General features: G+C 34.2%; 1 protein-coding gene across 1 annotated transcript; it reads right to left on the reverse strand.

Annotated features, from left to right (window-relative positions):
- Positions 1 to 6,404: 6,404 nt before the first annotated feature.
- LOC149562507 (uncharacterized) lies at positions 6,405 to 11,624 on the reverse strand. The gene is made up of 2 exons (XM_089825992.1): positions 10,496 to 11,624; positions 6,405 to 7,386 (listed from the first exon to the last, which is right to left on the reverse strand). Exons 1-2 carry the CDS (start codon positions 11,489 to 11,491, stop codon positions 6,781 to 6,783), a joined length of 1,602 nt encoding a protein of 533 aa, XP_089682118.1. The 5' UTR covers positions 11,492 to 11,624; the 3' UTR covers positions 6,405 to 6,780.
- Between the last annotated feature and the right edge of the window lie 8,937 nt (positions 11,625 to 20,561).

Genomic DNA, 20,561 nt, shown 5'->3' on the forward strand with positions numbered 1-20,561 from the left:
CTGGTTTTCTAACATATTCGTGTTTTAAAGCTACAATTTGGAGCCTTCACAAATAATTGCATTAGGGTTTGAAACTCTCATTTTGGATTGGCCATCATTTCATCTACAACTTTGCATGTTTGATATTTATTAACCCTATAATTTATTTATGTTTGTGGACCAACAGAATCTTGGATAAGTTGGGTATTAAAATCAGCATTTAAATCTCTATCTTATCTTAGAAATGTAAGGGAAGTTGCATTCTTAGTATTGAATTTTCCTTTACCAAATACTGAGGAAGTTGTTTCTCTAACTTAAAAATAATCTGAAAACTATTATTTTAACAAGTAAATTCAGACTTGATTTTGACATAATATCTAGGAATATAACTGAGAGTTTTACGTACAAACAAAATTTCAATAGTTTTGCACCTAGTTTGTAGAATTTGTTATCTTTTCCTAGTATCCCCATTTAATGATATAACAGTTGTATTAGAACTACAAGAGTTGACAGCCTGTTGGAGTTGATTTGTATGCATTGAAAAGGTGGACATAATTTAGGAAAACTAAAGCGAACAATGGCTGGAAATGATCGGCTAACATCATGAAGTGAAGAAGCGACTAAACAAATGTTTTTAGAACTGCTAATATTGTTAAGCGATAAAAACCTTTATCTGACTCTGTTCATAACACATGGAAAGACTTTACTGCATACAAAGAGAATAATGTAGCAAAGTTGCAGAGAACAATGCACATTCTAACAACAGGCCTACGTGTTCATCACAATCCAAACTTTCATGCCTACTTTTATACCATAGAATGGTCCTACACAAGAAGAACCGATTGAAGATAATGAAGATGTTTAGATTTTAGCTAAGTATCAAGCTTTGGGATAGATTTTCATGCAGCAATCACTTTCAGAGACTACATGGAGGTTACCATATGCACAAAGCCAAAGAAGAAACAATAGAATCATGGGTTACAGAAAATATTGAACATCTATCCTTTCCTAATTTTGATGTAACAACCAAGTGTACTAATTTGGAGTGTAGTAAATCAACAATCATTGATCAACCTCATGAAGTTATGACTTCTAGGTATGATGAATTAGAGAACAGCCAAAACCAAGGTAGTATGGGATATCGTCTAAATTTTTAAAGACAAATGAGATGGAGAAACTGAAAAAAAATAAGAAGTGTAAAGAGTTATAGTTTGTAGAAGAATTCTTCACAGAATAAAAATCAGAAGTTACCTTGACGAAAGGTTGGTGAAGAAACTAAATGAAGCTGATTATCGAGTGGAGTTAATTCTACAGGTAAAGATGAACACGTTGCTTCCCATCAGAAAGAATAATCTAATTTTTTTGAAGTTTCTCTTCCATGTCCTATCACATATGGGTATGATGGTGTTCATCAAATTAAATAGTCAAACTGTTGATAAAAGTAAGGAGTGCAAGGGCCTCTTGGTGGAGGTTGTTAGATTGTGGTGACTGATCAGGAAAGTACTGTACATACTTCATAAATAGTGGGGTTCGGGTAGCCGACATGGTAGCCGACATATTATGGCCGACATATGGCTGACATGTTATAACCCTAAAGCGGTTTAATACTTGTATAAAAAGGGCTTAGGGTTGGGTATTTTTCATATGTGGTGATACGAAATTGGTTCTTGCGGCGGTATTGAGCTGTAAGGGATTACGGATTGTAATCAGGTTGTAATTACTGGATTGTAATAAGATCGGACTTGCTGTTTGGTGGACGTAGCCCAGGGATTGGGTGAACCACGTTAAATCTTGGTGCCTTGTGTTCATTTCTGTGTGTTCTATTATTTTTGTTATTGGTTATATTTGCATGTAGTTTTTATTTCTATCCATGGTTTATCCTAACAGAGGTGTCTTAGAGGTCATGAATGATAAGCCATGTGAAGAGATGAATTATCTTGATGCTTCCATGAATAACTCTATTGCTGTCCCATTTTCTCTACATGAAGATAAACCATTGGGTTGCTATAGGCTTCCAAATTGTAAATCCCAGCAGATGGAGTTCATAGTAGATGAGAAGAAGATAATATTCAAGGCTTCCATAAATGAAGAATCGGCAGATACAACAGCAACGATGATGAAGTTATACACAATCAAGATGAAATTGAGTGGGCAACTTCACAAGTTAATGGATATTATGTTGATTCAAGAGACTTTTCAAGTGTGACATTCTATGTGGATTTTTCTCATGTATATATAATAAGCAGCTTGGAGTATGTGAGATGGTTGAAGTACGCAAAATCTTATTAGTATATAGAATATTGTTAATCAATGTTTTGTTGTTACTGAGTATAGAATTATGGAAACACGATAATTGTAAACATGGGATTTTTTGATAAGAAAAATAGTAGGACAAAGTTGAAAGTTTTAATCACGTTAATTTCATCAGAGTAAAGAAGTGGAGTGATATAGAGTTGTTCATACAATAAGTTTGGGATCTTGGTGGTGCAGCAACAAATTGCTTGTGGACAAGCAATGTTGGACAAGGAGGATTGTAATGTTCCCGTCTGACAAAATGGCTAAGGAGGCGTGCAACCTAACAAGTCACTTTGTTAATGAAAAGAGATAAATTGCTATAAAACTTTTTATTTAAAAGTAAAATATTATAAAAGTGGCTTTATTAGGAAATATAATGGGGAAAAACAAATAAAGAAATAAATATTAAATTTCTTTTTCCTCATATGGAAAGGCCAACTTATAGAAGCAAAATATTATTTAAAAATAGTAAATGTTCCCTTTTTTCAAATTTCATTTTGAAGGCATGATTGAGTTTATTTCTTGTGAAAAAATTTCAGCTTCATTCCAAGGCTGGTTCCCCTTGTGAATTTGGTGAGTTGACATAAACCTAGCTCATACACTGGAGGTTCTGTGAAGGGGATATATTGTTGTTCCACTGTTGATTGATTGGTGAAAAGAACATAAATAATACAGATTTGAAGATCAGATATAAGGACAGTTTCATGTGGTGAGTTGGAATATCATTTCCCTCGGGTTTCTCCCTATTTTTGATGTGCCATATTGAAGAAGGGGAGTGACTTGATCTAGACGATAAATTGGGTGATTTTGTGATGAAGTTGTGACTTCTAGGTATTAACTTCTTAGCATTAAATTAGGGCTTTGCTTTAAGACTCAAACGTCATCTGAAGGAGATTTGTAAGTTGTTGAAACATATTGTCACTATTTGAAGTGGCAAACTCTGGTCAATTTTATAACAAACTTCATCCTTAAATTTGGAGTTGCATTTTAGGGGCTTGAAATTAATTGCACCAGGGTTTTAAAACCTTGATTTTAGTGTCAGAACTTTGAATGTTTGGTACGTATAATGATAAACCCTATTATTAATTTCTGTTTGTAGACAGCAGACTTCTAACTTTGAATGTTTGGTACGTATAATGATAAACCCTATTATTAATTTCTGTTTGTAGGCAGCAGACTTCTAAAGCATGTTGGGTATTACAATCTGCATATCTATCTCTATTTTATATTTGAAAACATGAGAGAAGTATTCCAATACTGAAAACTTTTGGGCAGATATTAAGATCATTGTTGTATGTTTCTAAACTCAGAAAATGATCTGACAACTATTTCTTTAATTTGGTAATTTAAAATCCAATTCTGACATAATATCTGGGACTGTAATTTTGGTTTCTACAGGCAAATAAGTTTTCAGAATTTGTGTGCCATAGTTTGTAGAACTTGTCTTTTCGTGATCCCTCTTTTGGGATATTACACTAATACCAAAACAAATTCTCATTGTAAACAATCAGGTTTTCACAGTATGACATTACCGTCAGATTTACTTTATCACAGTAATCACATAAAAATGATAGGCATGTAATATTCTGTGTAACCTTTTTACTTATCATTACACTATTATTTTGATACCATGGTATAAATGCATTTGGGTTTTGAAATGGAAAAATACTGATGTGTTGATCCATTGACAAGTTGTTCACCCCTGTGAGCATCACCTAGATCCAATGAGTGCTAAGTGTTCCATTTATTCTCATGAGAGATGGATTCATGTTGAATCACTACTCATGAAACATGGGTCATCGAGTTTGACTCAAAATCACACAGTTAAATCCTGATATTCATATCACAATTGCTATGTTGTCAAAAAATGTTGCTGACAGCATTTTGCAACATGACAAATTGTGGAAGATGGAAGGTCATCCATCTTGGACGAGCCATTAGGGGACGTGAAAGGTCATGTCATTATATAAACATTACATTCTCATGTAAACAGATAGAGGAGGATATGTGGAGAAGAAAGATGAATAGCATGGTGTATGATTTTGTATAATAAACCAGTTATTTTATGAAATTCTGCCGATGTACTGTTATCTGATTAGAGTCTTTATATCTTCTCTCATATCTCGAGGTTATGGTGATCCTCAAGCTCCTAGATATATGATAATGAAGGATAGTATGGTTATTGATGTTTAAAGTTTGTCTGCATCCTTGTATTATTACCAAGAACATCATTGTTCGCTGTTCAGACAGTAACTCCTGCATATCCCAGAGAAAGGTGACATAGTGATTGCTTGATCTCATTCTGTGGAGAAAGGGAAGATTACTAAAGGTTTTTATGTTGTTGAGATCATCCTAAAATGATACTGCATAAAACTGTTCCCCATATCAGCATGGACCAAGAATCAACATGTTGACTGCTGTTGCAAGCAAAAACAGTGAATCAGCAGTCTGGAAACCCGTGACAGAGGTGGTTAGTGTTTGCATAGGTGTTTGAAGGTTGGCATGCATCCATGGGATGTTAAGAATCTTTTTTTTGAAGAGTGGGATGGACAAGGTATGTGAGTTTGTGAGACAGTTACAGTATTCAGCCATGAAACCCTCATTATAGCAAAGGGTTTGGAGGTTTGGGTATCACCTGAATGACTAGAAGCCCAAAAGTCAGTGGTTTGGAAGGTGTTCGTAAGGTAATGGTATATTCAAGTTTGCTTGTTATTGTTCTTTGAGAGTTTAGGGAGTTTAGAGTTCAAGGTGTGTTTTAGGCATATTAGTCTAGACACGGGCCTACAAGTTATATGCTTTATTGAACAGTTGGGAATCTTTTTTATTTGGAGTTTAGTCAAGCTTAGTAGAAGGTATCTAAATCTCTAATTAGTTTTGGTAATTGTTTGAAGAGAAATTGATTTCCTACCTTAAAACCCCAAAGGTAGGGCCACAAGGAAGAGCCCTCAGTAGCTTTGTTTGTAAGAATTGAAGTTTGAAGCCCACGAAGGTGTGTAGAGCCTATTGAATGTTTGAAATCTCTATATTAGCAATGAGTTATGTCGTTGGAGGCAGTTTGGGATATGGTGTTGTGAAAGATCCTGGAAGGTGTAAGGTAGTGGAGGTGTTGTGTGGTGAGGTGTGAGAGGTTGTTGTTTGGTTTTGTGAAGGTATAGGTAGAGATACTTGGTAGGGTGAGTGTGACATGAGGAAAAGGCCAACCACCTGGTCTCTAGCCTTGGAGAGTCCCAAGGGACTGCAGGTGATATGTTTGGAAGGCTTGGAAGAAGCCTAGTTATAGAATTTGGTAATAAGAACAAGATCACCACCTCCTCCTTGCATCAGGGTGGGAGAGGAGGCCAACTAAAGAATACTTTACTGTTATTAGGCTTCATTGTTACCCAGCTTCTGTACCTCCGTGCATTAATTCATTCCAGTGCTATATTATAATAATTTATGCATACTAAATATAGGTTATTTCCAAAGACTCTATTCTCCAACTTCAGGATTTATATAAAATTGAAATGCTCGATAGGAATAGCCCCTTGTCCTCTTGCCACCTTATTATAAATGCCAAACTTTTTCTTCAAAGGCATCTATGTAGTTCTAAATGCTTTTCTGAAGGCAAACACAAACTGCATCCATAAAAAATTACGTCAAACTAAATCTTCATCATGGATTGTGTCTAGAAAGCTTTGGGAAAAACATTAACTTATGGATGTCGAGGCAGCATTCCACACAAACTTTAATTACTTGTCAGGCATCAAGCCATTTTGCTCATCTCTTATGTTCTCTCCATTTTTCATCATTGAGTATGTTGGTATCAACCCTTGTGTGCTCTTTTATGAAGTTCCCAACAAGCTCACTCTACACATTTATCTTTAGAAAACCAAACTTTAATTACTTGTCAGGCATCAAGCCATTTTGCTCATCTCTTATGTTCTCTCCATTTTTCATCATTGAGTATGTTGGCATCAACCCTTGTGTGCTCTTTTATGAAGTTCCCAACAAGCTCACTCCACACATTTATCTTTAGAAAACCATATCTAACATAGATATCATAAGGAGTCAAGGGGCTTGCAGTTGGTGCTAAAAAATTGCTGCAATTTGGATGTTTAGCAACATTCCAGATGAAATAATTCATTTGATAATTAAAGCATCTAACAATAAGATTCAATTTTCATGATTCATTGTAACCGTGAATAAAGATGAACATACATTCTTACATGTACTTGCAAATTCACATCCAAGATGCATGGAATTTCTCTTACAATATACTATAACAGTCTCTGTCCATAAGTTATATATCCTTCCTCTTCATATTTATTGGCATAAATCCTTCACCCAATTACCAGGTTGACTGATTGTTCCTGCAGCTAGAGGTACATAAGGCACCGACAAATGTTATCATTAAAAGGTTAAGATGGATAGATTACATTTTAGGGGTTCTTTGAGCTAGAAACTATTAGGATGTAAAGGTCCACTGAAAACCTTGCAAAACCTTAAGCATATAGCTAGTCAGAGATATTATGCTTCCATCATGAGCTCAATTACTTCCAATATGGGGCCATATAATGTTTTGAAGCCTCCTGCATCATCTAATAATGCTTTAAAAGTGTCACTGTTTTCCTCCTCTGGAAAGACTGGCTCTAAATCACCCAAGCATTTGTTACCCTCTTCATCCACTGATACACTTACTGTCAGAATAAAAGCACCAAGCCTCTCCACCTCTCTTTTCCTGCTGACCTCACCAAAGATTACGGAAAACCCAAATATATCCTTGATCCTACCCTCAATGCCAACCCAGGCCCACGCCTGAGCTCCTGGCGGTAATAAACTGACTACTGTTTGTTGAATATTTTCTTTGCTTTGCTCCCAAACTGGCACGTAGATGAGCTGGAAATTTTGTGAGGCAAGCTCCACACATTTCTTCTTCAGCATTTCCAATGAAGAAGAAGAAGACACCTTAGACTTAGCAAACAGGAGGGCCAATTTGGTATCAAACGTTAGGAAGGAGTTATCCTCAACATTCCCATCAGCACTGAGGAATTTACACCCATGGTGAAAAAAGGCTGCAGATTTAGTTTCTCGGGCTACTGACTCAAAACCATCCCAATCAAAGCAATCTACCTCCTACAAAAGCAATTTGAATTTGTCATATATCTCTAGATCAGAATGTAACAGTTGTTAAGAAACAGCTTAGAGATTAAAAAATGTTTACTATATATCAAATTAATTCTAAAGGCAGCTATTACAATTAATTTGTCATACATCTCTAAATCAGGATACCACAGCTCCTAAAAAACAGCTTTAAGATTAAAAAAATGCTCCTGGTATATCATATTTTTATATATTATAAAATCTATGAAGAAGATGCCGAGAGATACCATTTTTTAATTAGTGATTTTTTTTACTTATTTTTATTTATTTATTCTTTACTGAAATCTAATTAATTCAAACCATATATATAATTGTAATCTGATTCTCTTATGCATAATTAAATTCTAAGCATAAATCACTAAAAAAATTAAAATAAGATGATCTTACTTTCTCAACCTTTATATGTGGATCAAAATTGAATAATTTGGGATGCTCTAGAGAAAATCCATATGTACAAATAGGACAGCTATTTCTAAGACTCAATCTATGCAATCTATCATGATAGTAGTTCTCTCAACCTTGGATAAGTGTATTGAAATGTTAGCTCTTCTTAAAGAATCTGGATCAGTTAGCAATACATATTTGTCTATAGGAATTTGAAATACAATCCCAACCAAAACAAAGAGTGCCAAAACCTTCAACTATTTTTCAAGTTATTCTGAAAATATTAAAAATGAAGATTCATAAACAAATAAAGCCAAAACAAATTAATTTGCCATTTCTTGGGGTAGCCTATTGAACCAAAGAAGCTTCCTGGAGGCTACACTGAAATAAAATATAATCCGTCCAGAAAAGAGATCCACTATTCAATAACTGAAAAGAAGCCATCAGAGAGGAAGATTTTAATGAAAAATACATGTCCTGCCAAACTTTAGCATCAAAGCGAGGAATATTTGACAGAAAAAATCAGATCCTGCCAAAGATAAAGCCACTCTCTCACATTAATTTCAGGGATAAAATGGAGTAAAGGATCACGTCAAAACGGAGATATAATTAGATTTCAAAAGAAGATAGAATATAAGTTGTTTGTGTACAACATTCCTGGACTGCAAGGAGGTACCAATAAAAGGGCACAGCTATGTACTTCTGGAAAGTTTACAGCACAAGATATGATATATTATATCCATATGAAAAGCTAACACAAAGATATTTGCAATGTTTATTACTTCAACTATCTTCGGTTACAGAATGGACAGGTATGGGAAAGCAATACGGTAATGCAGGTTAATTTTTTGCACAAATCAAAAAGTTTACGCAGAATATTTCTCTGTGCTGTGACTGTAGAAATGGCTCTTCGCATTATCAGAATATAACAGCTCCTAAAAGCCAGCTTTGAGATGAAAAAATGCTTACAATTTATCATATATATAAAGGCAGCTATTACAGTTAATTAAGAAAATAAAAAACTTTAAAACAGATTAATCATTTCTGATTCAAATAAATATCTGACTTCCTCTTTATTTAAGGAAAAATTTGCCACATTTAGATGTTAGGTGAAGCTCTAGCAGCAATTTCATTTTACTTCTAAGGTATCCAGCCTCATCCCCTTGGTCCAAGGCATTTATTAATGAAGAATATTATATCTAGTATTGACCCTTTCAAAGAGTAATGCCACAGAGAAATGTGGCCTTGCGGAATGTGTTATAGGATGAACACAAAATTGTGTGCATGGGCCTTTATCTCTTTCTATTCAATAAAGAGCCTCAAAGAAAAGAGTTATCTTGAACTTTAACCATTGCATTTGGTAGGTAAACTCATCAAATGCTAGCCAAGAACTGAATAGAGTTTCAAGACTTGTAGAATTAATTAGAAGTGAACCTTTATATGTTGTAGTGAGTATTTCTTTACCATACGTATTTATGCATTATATGACCAATTCACACCTAGATATATGCACAAAATAGGCTTAAACCTAGAGGATTTCCAAACCAGCAAAACAATTAGAAAGTATTACATCAGACGTTATTCCTCCAATTAAAGATCTGAGAAAGTTTAGTTCAAGAATTCTGGCCTAGTTCAGTACAGTTGAAAAGAGTGGATGGCTCTTGGAGCACATCTTTACTGAGTTATACCGATCTGAACACTTTGACAAGTGAGTGATGCTGTTGTGGATGAAGGCATGAGCATTTCTGTCTGTTGAGCTAACCTTCTTCCCTCTCTGTGGATATAGTAATTTTGCCTGAGGTCAAAGATGTAGGTGTAGACTACATGGATTAGATCAATGTCTTGTTTCGCCCAAATGCTTTTTCTTGATGATTAAAGTAATGCAAGTCATTGTAGGCTCTGGAAAATGGTTCCTTCGTTAATTGTTTTAGTGACCACCCATCCTCAAGATGTAGTCTACATCATATAAATTAGGTCAGTGCCCTGTTTCACCCAAAAGCTTTAAGCTCACGATTAATGTTATACAAGCCATTATAGGTGTTTGGAAAAGAGTTTCTTCACTAATTGTTTCTATTATCAACCTATAGTTTATCTGGTGTCCTTTTACTCCAGCTGCAAGTACATCTCTTATATCCCGATGTAGAAATCTTATTTCTTGTCACACTTCAGACGTTTGTGTCAGACTGAAGTGTCATATTGTGCTTGAATTGGATAGATGCAGGTACTGCAGGATCAAAACAAGAGGGCGTAGGGTAATTACATCCCAGAGTCTAAGCACAGTCAAGTGCGGTGGTCTCGTATGCCGCGAAACTAACAGTCTGAATACAACCAGTGGGATGACCGTGGTTTCATTTACTCTAGTGCCTGGGATTGTGGACCCTAAAGTAGCCCATTCCTTTTCATTTTTTAAGGCATTATGTTGCATACGCAAGTCGAACCGGGTAACTCCTGGCATTGACCCCAAAGTAGGCACTTGAATTGTCTCTAAAATGCCAAACGGTGATCTGAAAATTGTGTTTGTGAATGTTTTAATCCCTTATTATATTATAGTTCTAACAATGGAGAATTGGTGCTCAGTAAATCCTCAATCAATATATTTGCAATTATAAAGTAAGTTTGCGCTTTCCTTTTATCATTCTAAATGAGGAAATTCCATCTACCAAAAGAGTGCAAATTCTTTTTTTTTCAAAACCCTTACCGCGGCTGGTCGCTGGCAGATGACCCACAATATGTACTCCCCCTTCACTTGTTCCCACCGCTCAATCAATTGTCGACTCCCGGCAATATAGACTAGCATTAAACCCTTATGCCCCAAAAACGCATCTAGCGCACTCGCAGTTAAATAACAATCTGCTGCATTCACAGCCTTCAGTGAAATCAACGACTCAAAATCACCCCCGACAGTTTGTAGCCCGATGCAAAATTGAATATTGAGGATTTTGAGAGACTCCAGCGCTCCAAAGTCGTCCGGCAAAGACCTCAAATTTTCACAGCCGCTCAAATCCAGATATCTCAACTGTTTGAGCCTACCAAACGTCTGAGGAAGACTTTCTAAATTAGGGCACCGTAGGCTAAGCTCTTCCAAACTAGAGAGCTCACCGAAGCTTTCAGGCAGGGTTTCCATGCCGGAACAGATCGACCGGTCTTGCTGGAATCGCAGGCGACGTAACGACTTCAGATTTCCAAATCCAGCTGGAAGCCTCTCCAAATCCTCGCATCCGGAAAGTTCCAAAGTCTCCAGCGAGCACAAGTTGCCGAAATTTGACGGCAAACTCACTAGATTTTGACAGAATTCGAGACTTAGAATTTGCAGAGAAGTGAGATTAGCGAATGTCTCGGGCAGAGATGTGAGAGAATCGCAAAAGGAGAGATCGAGACGCTGCAGGGAAGTTAGGGTTCCAAAACTCAAAGGCAGATCTTCTAACCGAGTGCAGTGGCTCAAGTTCAAAGTCTCCACATTTTTGAGGTTCCCAAAGTTGGAAGGCAATTCTTTGAGATTTTGGCAGCCCTGGGCAGAGAAATCTTTGAGCGAAAGGAGGTTGCATAGCTGTGAAGGTAGCTGTATAAGAGCTTCACATTGGTCTAATTTCAGAATTTGCAGATTAGATAGCCGATCAATTGCAGGCAATTGGGCTTCAATGTCTTGGCATCCGCTCAGATCGAGCTCAACCAGGGAAGAAGGATTCTGCAACATGTTTATCTGATTCGTTCACTGAAAACAATTGCTGGCAGTCCTCACACTAACTGCCCAAAACAGTTCTCCGGTACCGTAATTTAAAGATCACGATTGGGGCAGAATCATTTCTGAATTGGGACAGGCTAATCTATTCAGATTCAAGTGATTCTTCTCTACAAAAATTATTTATTTAAAAACAAATGTTGATTTAAAAAAACTCATGATATTTTTTATCTTTCGAAAATTGGTCAATTGTACACTTTTGATAAAGGATAGCCCCGAATTATCTAAACTTTCTCATTCGAAATAAAATTGGTCAATTGTACACTTTTGATAGAGGATAGCCCCGAATTATCTAAACTTTCTCATTCGAAATAAATGATTTAAATCTTTGAAAAGAAAAATTATTTTGACCAATTTCTGTATTAAATAATCTTGATTAACTAATAAAATATGAATAAGAAATTGAATAATTACTATTAAAAAAATACAGAGTTAAATGTAGAATATAAAATGTTTCGTTGAGATAGATAATTTTAATGTAGTTTTGAAATTTGAATAGTTTGAATGAGAATTGGATTCTTTTTGTTTATGTTTCATCTAAAATTTCTATAAGGATGATAAGTCTACTTTGTACATGTGAGTCTACTTTGTACATGTGAATTTATTGTGAAAATTTTGTATTAATGAATATTTGTCTTTACAACTTGTATTTTTACTTTCTAAAACATGTTTTCTTAAATTATTTAATGATATGTTTTCATAAATTACTTCTCAAAAGAAGGGGCCTAAGTACGGAAGTCCCTGCCTTTGGTGGGATTTGTGGGTTGTATATTTTATTTGGAGCTTGAAACAAAATGTCATATGTCATGGGGGGCTTTCTATTCATGAAGACCAGGTGCATCATATTTACTTTTACAAGTTGTAAGGCATAAAATTGAGCTAAGCACATAGTAAGAAATCATGGAATCTAATAAATTTATAAATTATTGGCTTGAAACTTTGATATGTAAAATACCTCTAATAAATTTAAATTAATATGTATATGTATCAAAATTTAAGTGCAATCTTGAAAGATATTGTGCATCCAATAATAGAATAAGAATCATTTATGACATCGATTGAATTTTCATAAGTAAAGAGGCATTGATGTCTTGACTCAAAACATGCATCATTTTTACCCATTGAACTAACAATCAAGAAAACGATAGGGATGCTTGAATGACTAAACTTTCAAGTTTATGTCAAGATTTTGTACATTGGAATTCCTATGCATTGTGTTTTTAAGTTTTATTAATGAAGGTATCTCAATGCAAAATCAAATATGAATATAGAAATATTAAACAAAATAATATACTTTTGTACTAAACCCATTGCTAAGCATTGACAAAATAAGATTGGAGGGGGAGTTTCATTGTTACCATGGAAGCTAATCATTTCAAAAATATCAATAATTGAATCATATTTAAAAATAAAGTATAAATGATTATAAATTATATTTTACTTTGGCTAAAATATTTTAAATTAAAATTAAATATATATAAAACTTTGCTTGTTTAAATTTTATTTTTAAAAAACTAGTTAAATGTAAAGTGAGACTAAATAAAATAAAATATTAATTAAAAATCTGTAATATAAATATAAATTTATTAATTTAATAAATAATTAAATAAAAATAAAAATAATTGTTGTATTCATTAAAATTAACATGTCAAGAGAAATTTGATATATAATTGATATTAGAAATTGCAAAAGATTGCAATACGTATCATTAAATTTTGAAGCTCCAGCTCATAAGGAACTATAAGAAAAATAATGATGAGAGTAGCTTTGATCACTGAAATAAAATCATTTAATCAGCTCAAAATATAAAATTAAATAGCTTTAATTAATCTAAGCATACATGTTAATTTATAATATCATAAAATTATTAGTGTTTTTTTCCTTCTCATTACCAAGGCATCTTGTTCTATTCTTAATAGTTGATTGTTTTAATGATGCTTGGTCTTCCCACAAGTAGTAATAACCAGTAAAACTGTGGTTACCACAAGAGAGAGAAGTTGTTATGAACGTGAGGGCTCATTATGTATATGAAACTCAACTAATCTTGGAGGAGGAAAACTCGATTTTTTTTTTCCTTCTTATTTGTCTTTCCTTATGGATGAGCTAATTGAGAACCAAGAGGATGTTGCAGTGCTTAGAAATGCAGGGATAATTAACAATGTTAAGTTGCAAAATTTCCATATTATATTAGTCACTTGCTATATTTTGATAAAATATTTATTATGTTTTTCGTACAGCTGCAAAATTTCAAAATTATACTAGTCATTTGCTTTAGTTAAAAGAAATCATTTCGTACAAATATCAAATGGAGTGTTCTAGTGTTACAATTGGGGGGAAGAATTTGAATAGACTTTCTAAAATTTATAGATATAAAAGATTCAAATCTTTAAAAAGTTTGGACAATTACCCCATTCTGCCACCAAAAAGGACCTCAAATATCAATGTCTCATGACTTTTCCTTTGTTGTTATTGTTTGAATTAGGCTTGAGGCAATGGGCATGAAATTTCAACAAGAAACCAAACCTCCAAACAACCTCCTTCATAGAATTGAACATTTTTCAAGAAGGATTGGAAAACATTTTTAATGGTTAAATAGAAGTTTCCAAAAAGTCTTGTGTCTAGAAGTGATATGTCTTTTCTTTTTTTGAAGAATCAGAAAACATTTTTAATGGTTAAATGGAAGCTTCGAGAAAGCTTCAAATTATAAATTTCATATTTTTATTTCATATTTTTATGAATCATAAATTATTTTTCTCATTGTTCCAACCAATAGAAATTGAGAAAAATCATATTTTAAAATTATAGAAAATAAATATTAATGCTAAACGATTATGTTTTAGCAACTTCAAATTCAATATTTTATTTTCATTGGTTGTTTGACTTTGTCAAATAGCTAAATTGGCATTGAATGATTTCATAAGTATCTTGTTGTACAATAGAAATGTGCACCACTCTAAACGCTTCTATCCAAGTGATCTCATGAGTTGCAATGCTTGAATGGCGGCTTAGAGCTCCCTATCCATGGAGTGCAAAGGAGTGTTTTGAGCAATATGAATAGCTCTCAGTTGAGCTTTTGAGATGCAACCCTTGTTAGTAAAGCATGTAATGGGAGGTTTTTGAGACAAGAGCAAGAATGCAAGTGTCAAAAAGAACTCTCAATCATGTAATGCAAGAATGAGCTATGCTAAAATGATATGCACAGTGCAACTAGATTAACAAAATGAGAGTGTTACAACAGTCATTCTAGTTAAACTAGGTGATTTAAACTATTGCAAAAGGGAAAGCTACACTATATGAATCAAAGTTAATATGCAATGGTGATGAGAGAATTAGATAAGGAATGCGAAGTTCTCCACAAAGTTCCAAGAAATTGATCAAGAAACTTGCAATATAACAATACTCAAGAAGATGAATCCTTTGAGAAGGGGAGAGCTCTTTCTTTTAAAGGTGTATGGACGATGGAGACCAAGATCAAGGGATGGATGATCAAGGGTGGGGTTGACTTTTGACATGATCCATGTGCAAGAGTAATTCAACCAATGAAAGGGAGTTGACTTTTCATGTGAGACAAAAGCCCTTTCTTTTAATTTGTAAACAAGAAAAGGGCTTTATGTATGCACATTGAGTGGGTTAGAAGAATAGGGTCTTTTATTTAATTAAAAGTAGAAGAATTGGTTCTTTTATTTAATTAAAAGGGGACATGTTCTTTTAGTCAAATATGAGCTTAGAACAATATAGTCAAACTATAGGTTAAAATCAAGTAAATTGATCTTAGCAATTTGGCTTAGGCAAATGATTAATTAATTTAGCCAAAATGCTGAAAAAGGGGGCTAATAGTCTAGATGACCATTTTTAGGTGGTTACATTTGTCCCTCTTTGACTAATGTGTGATCAATCTAAGAACATATGACATCAAAGAAACCAAGTAGGCAACAATAGATAGAGAGATTTGATTCCAAAGAATGAAATGCAGAAAGAGATAGTTAGTCCTAAATGTAAAAGAAAAGGTGCCTATTTACTAAGTTTTCACCTTCTTGGCAGAAATTCTATTTTTGCTACCACGATGTCTATTTGCCAAGTTTTCATTAATGACACTTTTCTTGTTTTTTTTTTTGCTCTTTTCTCTCTCTCTCTTTTTGGTATTATCAAGGCACCTATTTCTATGTTTTCATGAGGATAATAGATTTTTTATGGAGTTTTTGCAAATTTTAGACTTTTTTTAAGGCATTTAGATATGTACTAAGAGCTTCAAAGAGGATAAGTTGTAGAACCTTTTCAAGTGAAGGGTGTTGATCGACTCCTTGAGTAGTTCTCCTTCGTAGTTGAGAGTTGATAAGTACCTAATCTAAACATTGTAGTGATGATGAATGGACCAAGCCAGTTTGGCTTAAAATCTCCCTTATTACCTGATGTTGTTGATTCTTAGGGTTCTCCCTTAGAATGAGGTCACCCACTTGGAAGTCTTGTGGTTTAACCTTCTTGTTGTAGGTCTTGGAGATCCTCTTTTGGTAAGCTCATAGATGATTGGACACCACTTGCTGACGTTCATCCAATAGTTATAGCTCTTGTAGCCAAGATATTCTATAGTCATCATTAGTGATGAGGCCCTTTAGAGAGACTCACAAAGTAGAAATATTGACCTCAATTGGAAGGACAACATCCACTCCATATACCAAAGGAAGGGTTGGTGTCCCTATAGGCATTTTGATACTTGTTCTATAAGCTCATAGAGCCAAATTGATTTGAAGGTGCCAATGCCTTCCAGATTTTTTAATTATGTGATTTAGGATTTTGAGAAAGGCCTTATTGGATGCTTCCACTTGTTTTTTACCTTGAGGGTAGTAGATGGAAGACCAATGTTATGTGATTTTGAACTTTAAACATAGCCCTTTTAAATATTTGCTTTTGAATTGACCCTCATTGCCAGTGATAATGGAGGAGGGTACACCATACCTGTAGATGATGTAGTTGAGAATGAACATAGCTACAATTTTTCCATTGGCCTTAGCAAGAGGTATTTCCTCTAGCCACTTTGCGAAGTGGTCTATAGCGGTGATGATGAACTTGTGTCCATTGGAGGAGGAAGGGTGATTGTGACCCACCAAATCAAAGTCTCATTTCTTGAATGGCCAAAGTGTGATGAATAGAATTAGCTCCTTGGGTGGAGCATGAATCAAATTTCTATGGAGTTGGCACTGCTTACAAGAATTAAGATGTTTTATTGCCTCTTTCTCCATTTCTAGCCAATACTAACCAACTCTAATAAGTTTGTGAGCCAGTGTTAGGCCATTTGAGTGGGATCCACAAATGCCTTCATGTACCTTAGTTAACACACATTTTGACTCTTCGGGTTCTAGACACTTAAGGAGTGTACTGGATGACATACCATGAAGAATTCCAGCTAAGATGACATTTCTAATTCTGGGTGAGAGTATTTTGAACAATCTAGTAATGTAAGTAGGAGTATATGTAGTGATAGCAAGATGAATCATGTCCTATGACAGAATAGATCATCCAGGATTTAGGAGAGTCATAAGCAAGGTAGGATATGTTTCCACTAGGAACTCATGTCTAAAGTCATTTTCCAAAATTTGTAACATAGAAGTTAGCATGGCAATTGCATCAACTACCTTATTATCTACTTGAGGAATCTACTAGAAAGTAACATGTGCAAAGTATTTCTTCATATCATCAACCATTCTTTTGTAGGGCATCAATTTTTCATCCTTTGTTTGACAAATGTCACTAACCTAGTTGATCACCAACTATAAATCCCCAAAGATATTTAGTTCATCTACATGCCATTCAATGGTGATCTTCATCCCATTGATTAAGGCCTCATATTCAATAATATTGTTTGTACAAGGAAAAAGAATCTTATATGCCTTGGGTAAAGAGTAATTTTGTGTTGTGATGAATAGTATTCCAACACCTGATCCTTGTTGTGTGAATGATCTATCAAAGAACATAGTCTGTAATGCCCCACCAAGGGAACCAAAATTAATAACCTAAAGTTTTACTAAGTTTGCCAAGCATTTTTTTTTTGAACAAGAAGTATAACATACACATCAAACATAAAGTAGTGGAAGCAATAACATACAATCAAATATAAGCATACACAATAGGTTACATTCCTTAAGGATCCCATGATGTTGAATCACATTTAAATTTAATTAATTCTAAGTCCATCAAATACCACATCCATATGAAAGAATAACTAAAAAGTCCAATGTCCATTTAAATAATATACATTTGTTCTAAATGCCACTTGGCAATAAAATTTGGAATGCTCAATGATCCACTGTACATGTCATAGGGTATGAAAGGCTAAAAGAATATACATATGTAGAAATAGAAATACATCATCCTCCTCAGATCCATAATACAAAGTACAATAAAATAAATGAAACCATCCACTATACAAGATACATCCATCCATATACAATATAACCATCCATCATAATGATACATAAATAGAATGAAAAGAAAATGAAAACAAGGAAGCTCCAGCCACGGTGACCATAGACAGATCTCAATGGTAAGAGTAAAATGCACTACCACTCGACCGCGTGGAACCTAAATGGCCCACTCCCACCGTGCTGAGGAGATAGTCTCAAGTCCCAAACATGATATCAAACCACATATCAAAAGTACTCTCTAAGTCCAGGAAATCCTAAAAGTATCCTAACTCAAGGGTTCCAAGATAGGTGGACATCTATACCCAGAGGCACACAAGACACGTAGGAAACCTACTATGTAAGCCGGCAAGTGTCATCGCACGAATCACGCTAGAGTTACCCTAGCAGTCTCTCAAGACCTTGACCCCCTAGCGATCCCTATGCGGCCACTAGTATCCTCTTGTACTAACAAGGCATACTACGAATGCAAGGTCACAACCAAGTGTTCTCTCTACTCCCATCCTAGTCTATACTAGCACTCGAGGCATGGGCGAGAGCATACAAAGACTCTTATTAGGTTTATTTTATTCCCATTTAGTGTAATGTTTTCACTTATTAAACAACTTACAGTGGGTTACCCTAGGAACCACTTAGGGCCTCGACCCCCATTGCAAGCCACTTCCCGACATTACATGTAGATTACCTACCCTAGGCTCATAAAAGCACAAATAAAAAATTATATAAAAATCACCTCAGTCCTATACAAGTGATTGGAAAGCATCAAAAAGATAATAGCACATCAGTTCTCCATGAGCAACTGGAAAACATCACAAAAGTATTGATCGAAGACTCAAAAATGGTTAAGTCAAGTGAGTCATACATTCACCTCAGTGTCACACAAGAACATTGGAAAGCAATACCAATCAATAGATCAACACACATCATAGAGCATACTAGACACATTACCATGGTTGGGTTAAAAAGAATCGAAATCGAACATCATAACATCACAATCACATAACCCCCAAGCCTTTGGTAACATCCTAAAATTGGTCAACACTAGGTCAAACTTCGAAACCCCAAAACATAGACAACACATAAAAACATAATAGTGTCGTAGTTTGGTTTGATTTGAAAACATGCAGTTGAGTTAAGTGTAATGTTTTAGTTTCTAGTTTAACATATGTTTTCAAGTAAATAAGTTTCATAGTTTACCCTACACGTTAATCCATTTGTCTCTTCAAATAAAATATAAAATTACCCCATTTATATAAAGTCAATTATTCCAAATGACTTATAGGTAATTATTTATTTAAAATAATAAAATAATACTCATTAATTTTAAAATAAAATACAATTTTATTTAAAATCGGTATTATAATACTAATTACATAAATTTATATCTTTATTAAATAACTTCTAGTATTAATTCAACTTAATTAACTTACATTTAATTAAGTTAAATAATAACTATATAAAACTAACTATATTACCAATCATTAATAATTTATTAAAATTATTAATTACTAATAAATAAAATTTATTAATAAAATTAATAATTAAAATTACTAATATTTAATAATTATTAATTACAATTATTTAATGATTAATATTTAATACTCCTTAAATTATTTAATAAATATATTATAAAATATTAATAATCTTATTAACAATTAATAATTTAAATACAACCTAAATTTAATAATATTAAAAAAACAACTTAAAAAAAAACTAAATTAATTCGCATTTTCTTTATAAAACATACGTTTAGTTTTACAAGACTCATTGGCCTTGGGGCGGTAGCAAGCTTGACTACTGCTGCAGGCAATTGTTAATACTGCTGTCGCAGCTAGCAATCTGGCTTGCGGCTGCCGACAAGTACAGTAGGTGAGGTGGGCGGTGGGTAAACCCACCCCACCGCCCACACCCCCCCCCCCCCCACATATAATTTAAATAAATATATATATATATATTATTTTTATTCACACACACACACACACACACACACATATATACAAACAATTACCATATTAATCTGATAGGAAATTACAAACAAACACTCAAATTCCCAATCTAGAAGTTCCAATTTCAAAATTAATTATTTCAAATTATCCAATAGGAAGGTTCGATTAACATTTGAATTTCTAAATTAAATTTTCTTTTAAATCTCAAACCCTCCCCGTTTTTTAATATCTATTTGCAAAATTAATGGATGAGGTTTTCTAAGAATTTTCAACCTCTACGAATACAAAGGAATTAGCATGCATACTGGAAATTCATAGAATCAAAAGCACCCGTCACAAGAAATATCCAAATAGCCATTCAACAAACACGATGAAGATAGAAAAATAAGAGCATAATAAACTGTGTGAAGAATCACAAGCGTCTACCTGGACACTGATGCTAATTGCTACGTCCAAGAAAATTGTAGAGAGATTCCTCCTCTCAGAACCTGCTCCTTTTCAAAAATTCTTTCTCCAAAATTCGCGGTCCCTTGAAAATGAACCCCCCAATTTTTGATAATGAATTCTCTCCTTAAATCGGGGCACTAATTGTGCATTCACCCCGGAGAACTCCTTGCTCACCAGACTTCAACTCTAAATTAACTTTTCTTTTATCTTTTCCAT

The sequence above is a fragment of the Cupressus sempervirens genome, chromosome 4 (assembly GCF_028749045.1).
Source record: "Cupressus sempervirens isolate cs-2001-9-10 chromosome 4, ASM2874904v1, whole genome shotgun sequence".
Taxonomy (NCBI): domain Eukaryota; kingdom Viridiplantae; phylum Streptophyta; class Pinopsida; order Cupressales; family Cupressaceae; genus Cupressus; species Cupressus sempervirens.